We start from the raw sequence: 9,078 nt of genomic DNA, 5'->3' as shown, positions 1-9,078 counted from the left end.
CTGGGTTTGGGTTACCTCACTCAGGATGATTTTTTCTAGTTCCATTCATTTGCCTGTGAATTTCATGCTGTCATTGTTTTTCTCTGCTGCATAGTACTCCATTGTGTATATATATATATATATATATATATATATATATATATATATGTGTGTGTGTGTGTGTGTGTGTGTGTGTGTGTGTGTGTGTGTGTGTGTGCCACATCTTCTTAATCCATTCTTCAGTTGATGGGCATCTAGGTTGTTTCCAGGTTCTGGCTATTACAAATAATACTGCTATGAACATAGTTGAGCATGTATCTTTGTGGTATGGTTGAGCATTCCTTGGGTATATGCCCAAGAGTGGTATGGGTGTGTCTTGAGGTAGTTTGATTCCCAATTTTCTGAGAAACCACCATACTGACTTCCACAGTGGTTGTACAAGTTTGCATTCCCACCAGCAGTGGAGGAGTGTTCCCTTTGCTCTGTATCCTCTCCAACATTGACTGTCATTAGTGTTTTTGATCATAGCCATTCTGACAGGTGTAAGGTGGTATCTCAGAGTCATTTTGATTTGCAGTTTCTCTGATGATTAAGGATGTTGAGCATTTCTTTAAATGTCTTTCATCCATTTGTGTTTCTTGTTTTGTGAATTCTCTGTTTAGCTCTTTAGCCCATTTTGTAATTGGATTGCTCGGTATTTTGATGTCTAATTTCTTGAGTTCTTTATATACTGTGGAGATCAATCCTCTGTCAGATGTGGAGTTGGTGAAGATCTTTTCCCATTCTGTAGGCTGTCACTTTGTCTTATTGACTGTATCTTTTGCCCTGCAAAAGCTTCTCAGTTTCAAGAGGTCCCATTTACTAATTGTTGCTCTTAGTGTTTGTGCTGTTGGTGTTATATTTAGGAAGTGATCTCCAGTGCCAATGCATTCAAGAGTACTTCCTACTTTCTCTTCTATTAAGTTTAATGTAAGTGGATTTATGTTGAGGTCTTTGATCCACTTGGACTTGAGTTTTGTGCATGGTGACAGATATGGTTCTATTTGCAATCTTCTACACATTGACATCCAGTTATGCCAGCAACATTTGTTGAAGATACTTTCTTTTTTCCATTGTGACTATGGGACATTTAAGAGTTGAAATGTTTTATATTGTGATAATAATATTAACATGAGAATAAAATGGTTCTAGTTAAATAGGTTTATGTTTGTGGGTCAAACTGATAAGGGTTAAGTTGTATTGGTTAGTTTTATGTCAACTTGACACAAGGGAGAGTCATTTGGGAAGTGGGAACTTCAATTGAAAAAAATGTCCCTGTCAGATTTTGGCAAGCTTGTGAAGCATGTTCTTGACTGATGATTGATGTAGAAGGGCTCAGTTCACTGTGGACAGTGCCACCCCTGGTAGTCCTCGGTACTACAAGAATGCAAGCTGTTAATAGAGATGAAATGATAATGTCCATTAATTCTGTCTGGCCATATTTGTTATAAGAATTTTCTTTTCTTGCTCTGACAGTAACCCTTTCTCCTTTTTACAAGCACTCAACACTAACCTATTAGTGATATATTTGAAAATGATGTAAGTACTAAGGTCTAAGCAAAATACTTTTATAATTAAATTAAAAATGAAATAATTACTCTAAATTTGTAAAATTTCCCAAGCAGAAAGTAAAATTGCTCACAATTGGTACTATCAATTATGTATCATCCACAAATCAATTACTTTTGGTAATTTAATCACATCATATTTATTATAAAACATAAGACCATTCTTTTGTACTGTTAGGAATGCTGATGGACTAAGAAACTGCACATTTAAACTAAACTCTAAACAAGAATTTAAAATAAACACATTAAAATGGAAAGAAAAAAATGAAAGAAAGCAGGTTGAGGAAGCCATGAGGAACAAGCCAGTAAGCAGCACTCCTCCATGGCTTCTGCCCTGTTGAGTCCTACCCCAACTTCCTCAATAGTGGACTGTTAACCTGGAATTATTAGGACAAAATAAGCCATCTCCAAGTTGGTTTTGGTCATGGTGTTTAATCACAGCAATAGAAACCGTAACTAAGACAAACTAGAAGAAGACAAACTGGTCATTGCTTCAATCACATAATAGCAGTTAAGGTTACCTCTTTGGGGGTGAGGTGTGTAATCAGAACAGTAAGTAGAAATTGCTTATGGAGTTTAAAGTAAAAGGACTCCGAAGAAAAGTAACCAGTTTCTTTCTTGGCTAAAGCCAAAAATGGTCTTGGGCCTCTTGGTATCATCCTTGCCAGAGACTATATATGCCAAAAAAATTTTAGGGACTCCAATTTCTGATCTGGTTCCTAAATGACGTGGGGGCTACTTTTTCAGAGGAGATTAATGAAATAGCAGTAAGGACTGTTAGGACAAAATACCCTCTGATCAATAAAATTTCTGGCCAGGGTAAAAGCCTTACATTCTCATTGGGCCAGTTCAACTACTCAATCAAAAGACTATGCCTAGGAAAGCCATCACTTATCATAACAACAATTTATTGCCACTAGATACTTCAAATGGTCAATATATGCTGGCTAAGTTTGAATATATATGTGAATATGTATATGAGAGGGGATTGTAAGAATTTTTTTTCTAAAAGGCAGTCTCAGTTTGGAAATAACTCCTATTTGTGTCAGTTACCCATTTGTATCAGACAGTGAGGTTGACCTCCCACCAATGGGATAAAACATGGTCACTATCTACATCAGAATAAAAGCAAGCCATCTTGAGTAAGTGGTGGTTTGAATAAGAATATCCCCATTGACTCATATATTTGAATGTTTATACATCCAGGAGTTGCACTACTTGAGAAGGATTAAGAGGTGTGTTGGAGTAAGTGTGTCACCAGGAAGTGAGCTTTGAGTTTTAAAAAGTCCGGACCAGACCTACAGTCAGTCTCTCTCTCTCTTGGCCAGTGGATCAGAATGTAGCCCTCAGCTACTTCTCCAGCACCATGCATGCTGGCATGCTCCCTATCATGATGATAACAGACTAAACCTCTGAAACTGTAAGCAAGCCCCCAATTAAATGTTTATTTAATAAGAGTTGTCTTGGTCATGGTGTCTCTTCACAGCAATAGAACCATGAGTAAGATAGTGACACTGAGATAATTTTTTTTGTTTTTAAGCAGACATAATGGTTTTTAACTATTCCTATCTGGATGGGCAGTGCTTAGTCATCTCCCTGAGTGATGCAGGTTTATATGCATACAGCATCTGGGCCTTCAGTTGGCTTAGCCCATGATATGCCAGAAAACTAACCAATCTCATAGCAATTACCCCAGCCTTTGTCTAGTTTCTCTCATGGCCCAATAAACTCTGCTAGATGAGGAATTTTTTTAAATATATTTTAAAAAATTTTAATGGGTATATATTTGTGTGTGTCTACATAAGTTTATGTGCAACACATTCATGCAGATTCCCATGGAGGCCAGAAAAGAGCATTGGATCCACTCAAATTAGAAGTGCAGATGATTGTGAGCCACCTGATGTGAGTGCTGGGAACTAAACCCCAGGCCTTCTGCAAGGGCAGTAGGTACCCTTAACTGCTGAGTCATTTCTCCAACCACCTTGACAAGGAGTTCCAACAGCTTCTTTCTCTCTTGAAAACCCCTCCCTACCCTCAGGAGTTTCTTTCACTATTCCTTAATTTCTCACTTTTCCTAATTTTTATTAATAGATGTGATTCCACTTCACATGGTCACCCAAAGTCTGTTTTTCTTTCTTTTTTTTAATTATATTCGTGTTTTCATTTTACATATCAGCCATGGGTTCCCCTGTCCTCCCCCCTCCCGCCCCCACCCCCACCTTCCCCCCAGCCCCTCCCCTCCATTCCCATCTCCTCCAGGACCAAGACTTCCCTGGGGATTCAGCTCAACCTGGTGGATTCAGTACAGGCAGGTCCAGTCCTCTTCTCCCAGGCTGAGCAAAGTGTCCCCGCATCAACCCCAGGTTCCAAACAGCCAGCTCATGCACTAAGGACAGGTCTGAGTCCCACTGCCTGGGTGCCTCCCAAACAGTTCAAGATACATACCAGTATCTTCCCTGGCATGATACAAAATAACTTGGAGCTCCTATCTCTTGACCATGGAATTGCAGGCATCTTCGGACACCAGGTCAAACACAACCTAACTAAGAAAAGTCTTACTCAAAAGACTTACAACAATTTTAGTTCATATTGTATTTATGAATTAGAGTAACTGTAGCTTACAGATTTTCACTAGTAGTATAGCATATTAGATTATGTTATATACTACAAATATATTTGTAAAATACATGTTTAGTGGACATTTGGATTTTTGACTATTTTTTATGACACGTATATGCATACATTCATACATATGTCTTTGGTATTACATGTATTGTGTGTATGTGTATGTATAGTTGTGTGTTCTTGTATATGTGGGCTCATATATGTCACAATGCATGTGTTGATGTCAGAGGATAACTTGTGGAAGTCAGTTCCTTACTGGCATGATGTGGGTCCCAGAGGTTGAACCCAGGCCACTAAGCTTGGTAAAAAACAGGTTAGATCAGAATATCTGAATCAGCTTTACCAAGTGATATCAAATTGTTCTCAAATACATTAATGCCTAGTCACTCTTTTTTATTTTTATTTTTAATTGAAAAAAATTTTCCAAACAATATATTTTGATAACAGTTTCCCCTCCTCAAACACCTCTTAGATCCTCCCCACCTTCCCACCTATCAAACTCCACAATTTTTCTCTATTTAGAAAAAAAAACAAACAAATCAGAATTTAAAAAAAAAGATTAAAATACAAGAAACATACACCTACACCCCAAATTCCATGAAAACACAAAATCAGAGAGCATAACGTAGAAGCAAAAGACCAGCAAGAACAAAAACAAATGCCTAAACAAAACAATATGAGACAAATATTCTACAAAAGTATCATTGAGGTAGTTTTGTGTTGACCATCTACTGCTGGGGCCTGCCCTTAAGTGTGGTTTGTATACCCAGGGTGACTCCATTGGAGAAAACAAATTTTTCCTTTGCAAGTGGTTGTCAAACGAAGATAGCTTCTTGGTTAGGAATGGGAGCCCATGTCCACATCCCCCTCTCAGTGCTGGGACCCCATCTGGCTTGGACCTGTGCAGGCCCTGTAAAGCCTAGTTACTCTTGCAATGCAGAATATGAGAGTTTCTACCGTTCAGCTTCTATATATCACTGAGTATTGTCAGTTGAAGCATTCCACCCTGGAAAGGAGGCTTTTATCATTAGTTTTTAAATTTTTATTTCTTCAAATGGTTCTAAAATGTAAATGTTTACATGAAAAAATATGTGTCAATCAATAAAATTTGAGCATTGGGTTTTTGAGTACATTAAAACATTGTTGTCAGCTATGCTGGTACAAGCAGGCCTATAATCTCAGCACTTGAGAGCCTGAGGCAGTTGGATCACAAGTCCAGGGGCAACCTGGGTGTCATAATGAAAGCCTGTCTCTAAATGAGTTAAATCAAAAAAGAGTGTGAGAAGGAAAAGAATGGTCAGCCTTTTGGGTGTTACAGCAGCAACATGGTTGTGGAGGAAGTGTAGCTTCAGACTTACAAAATGCATATTGTACCTTGAGCTACAAATCTGAGCTACTCTATGGACACAGATCTTTATAACAAGGCCAGCAGCTGACCAGGAATATGAACAAGCTGAGGTATAGTTGCAAGGATAGGTGCTTTAACAAGCACACCAACTTTGTGGGGAACATGATCGCAGAGCACCATGGAGCTAGTCAAGATCATCCAGGATGAGTAAGTTTCCAAGGAAAAGGAGGGAAACACATCCCCACGAAAATAAAGTAAGAGGGTCTGAGCTGCATCACAGCTGCTAGGAGGAAAGCAGCTGCCAAGGCCTGAGCCTGCTCAGATGGGGTGCATTCCAAAAGCATTAGAGAATAAAAGTGTATTGAAGTGTATTCAGACAAAACATGTAATGCCTGGCAATTCAAATTTAGAACTGGGGCAATGAGAAAGAGTACAGATGAATCATGACTGACCACAGATAGACCATTATTGAGGATGAAGTTGCAATCTATGCTTGAATTTCCTTTGATTTATTTATACAAGAATGCACGGATGCTTTGAGTGAAACATGTGGCTTTGTACATACTGGAAAGTATTCTTGCATGCAAATACTCCCCAGTGCTTGATCTTTACCACTGTTAGAAATTAAGAAATATCTCATAAGTTCATATAAGGAACTGAGTCAACTTAAACAAAAGAAAAAGCTTAACCCAAACAAAAACGAGTAAAATATACTTCATGGCATCAAAGCCGATTTGATATTTCTCTTAACCCTAGGAATCAAAAAACTAGAGGGAAAGAGTGAAGTGTTACCTTGTCTCGTGTGTGTGAATTGAATGGTGGAATAACCAAGTGGTCGTAGAAGATAAGGCCAAACTCTAAAAGCTTCTCAGCTAATTACAAAAGTGTTGGAAAGTAACTTTTGGGGATTCCAGTGTGATCACTTGTGGAAACAGGGACCACCAGGAGATAAAACTACTAGTAAGTTGTGAAATCCATGATGCTTAAGTACAAATTTGATTAGAGTTTAAATGGGAATTAGGCTTTCCCTTCATGCAGCAACAGATTCATGTATCAAACCTGGTAGCACTAAAAAGTACCAGTCCTATGTTGCACCTGGTATACCATAGCCAGTTAATGATGCCACCACTCAGGAAATGCTCTTCCTCAAACAGCTCAGCTGGAGTTTGTTGAGTGACAGGACAATAAACCCACTGTGTTCAGCCAATCGAAATAGTTAAAAACTGCATGGATGAGAGGCACAAGGGATGTCATGGGAGTGTACCTCCATGCGAAGGTGTTGTCAGTTATGAACTAGGAGGCAGACCTAAGAAATTATGAGTAAGTGGATTGAGAAAAAAACTTTTGGGGCCTGGGAATTGTTGCAAAACAAATTCATCTGAATTAAAGCATTCCACCTTGGAGAGAGGCTCTTAAAACTCAGGAGGTAGCTGGGCATGGTGACTCACACTTTTGATCCCAGCACTCAGGAGGCAGAGGCAGGCAGATTTCTGTGAGTTAGAGGTGAGGCTCATCTACACAGAAAATTCCAGGACGGTCAAGGCTACATAGAGAGACTCTCTAAACAATAATGATTCAGGAAGTTAAAAATTTATACCTAAAGATGCCCCTGAAATGAGAAGAGGAGACTGTGATACCCATTGGGTGACTTTTGTGAGTAAACACCCAGACTGGAGTGGCCTTTTTGGTGATGCAGCTGTCTTGAGTTGTCCCTGTTCCTATAAATAACTCCTCACCCATACTACTGTAAGTAACCCCAATAAACACATTAATTTGCCAACTTGGTCCTGGGTACAACTGTTTATTTGTTCCATTGCTGATGCCCTATCTTGGGGTAAGTAATTTTTGTTCACATCTCCCCAGAAAGTGGCATCCAACAAGGGAAGCAATGAAAAATAAAGAGGATTTCTAACAGGGAATACCTGTTAAGCTTTTAAAGGTTTAGGAAGTTAAAAAAAATGTCATTTTTACAGAATATTATTGGATCATATGGCCAGGAAAGGATGGGGTAGGATGCCTCAAGTTTAAAATACTTAGGGAAAAGGAAAATAGATTTAAAAGACTGAAGGAGAAAGCGAGGAAACACAAAGAAATCTTTAAAAGATTTTTATACTGTTCTCAGGAGATTCCTTACAGCAATCTGTCAACTTCAACATAGTTTGGGAAATTTCATGACATGGGAAACAGACCCACTTCCATTTTATGGATTCACAGGAAGATGTGAGGAGTTAATATATTCTGACACCCATTTCCATATATACTATATTCTTGAATTCTTTGCCTTCATTAACAGTAATTAAAACTCAGATCTTATAAGACCAAGTGGGCAAGATTTTACACAATGAAAATCCATAAGCTGGCCAATAAAGTATAAAACAATAATAGAAGGTCCACGTGTCCACCTTAGACATGGTGGTTTTGAACTCTGGAAGTTTTAGGTAAACATCTGATAAATACTTGATGTAATTCCTGGTAATTCTGAATTTTCAAGGCTTTGTTAGGTGGTAACTTACTTATAAATCTTAGAATGAACTCCAGTGTCTAGGTGGGTGAAAAGTGAAAGAAATGAAAATTGTGCCACTTAACACAAAAAAGAATGCAGCAAGAGTTGCTACTGCCAGGGCGCTGCCAGCTTTCTGGGTATATGGGAAGGATGGGATGTGGAAAAATGGTGGGAAGGAAATATCTTCATTTCGCATGATGCATAAGTAATTATACAAGAGAGCAAAAAGGACAAAGCTGCTAGCAAGGATGTTCAGAATCCCTGGGAAGAAAAATGAATTGTAGGTGGTATTCTTCTGTACCCTCTCTGTGTACAGTTTCCAAAGAGCAATAATGTTAGAGATTGTCCCAGCCATCCCAAAAAAGCTGGAGACCAGTACCAGGTGTTGAGCAACTCGAATACTCAATGGGACGAAGGAGTCATGGTAGGTGTATCGGTGACATACTCGGACATTGCTGGAGTAGTTGTTATAGTGGTAGATGCAGGTTCTCCACAATCCTACTAAGGCCATGCTGGGCTTGGAGTCCACGAGTTCTTGAAAGTACCATACTCGCCACTGAGGAAGGCCCATGGAGACACTACAAAATATCCATGCTAGGATGGCTGCAGTAAACCCCATTATCTGGAGATTGGTATCTTTTCTGAGTAACATCATGGTGACAGTGAACACTGGGCAACTGCAAAGAAATACAGGACAGCATGAGGATGAGCTCTTTAGTCCTGGTACAGTGTCCCCTGAGGAAGCACTACCAGGAAGGAAGGGTTATGTTGAGAAAGCGTGGTCTGGGCAAACTCAGAGAAGTGCATTATTTACTGGCAGGGATATAATCAACACACCCTCTAACACTGGTCACACATATTTAGAAAACAGTATGTATAGTCAGAAGTTTTCCTGTGTCCTGCCTGGCCCATGGTCCAGACAAATCTCTCCTACCTATGGTCCCATAACTGCTTATAAAATATTCATTCAGAGATCTACAGAATATGGAATTTAAGATGTTTTATTAACATAGATT

General features: G+C 39.0%; 1 protein-coding gene across 1 annotated transcript; it reads right to left on the bottom strand.

Annotated features, from left to right (window-relative positions):
• Positions 1 to 8,081: 8,081 nt before the first annotated feature.
• LOC118574814 (claudin-34-like) lies at positions 8,082 to 8,717 on the bottom strand. Its single transcript, XM_036175681.1, has one exon. The coding sequence runs from the start codon at positions 8,715 to 8,717 to the stop codon at positions 8,082 to 8,084; it is 636 nt and encodes a 211-aa protein (XP_036031574.1).
• Between the last annotated feature and the right edge of the window lie 361 nt (positions 8,718 to 9,078).

This window comes from Onychomys torridus, chromosome X, assembly GCF_903995425.1.
Source record: "Onychomys torridus chromosome X, mOncTor1.1, whole genome shotgun sequence".
Lineage (NCBI taxonomy): Eukaryota > Metazoa > Chordata > Mammalia > Rodentia > Cricetidae > Onychomys > Onychomys torridus.
The sequence above is the reverse complement of the archived record's forward strand: the minus strand, read 5'-3'. Positions and strand labels throughout refer to the sequence as shown.

Excerpts from the sequence above, each read along its gene's own strand:
- LOC118574814 (XM_036175681.1), bottom strand. The coding sequence starts at position 8,717 with ATGATGTTACTCAGAAAAGATACCAATCTCCAGATAATGGGGTTTACT.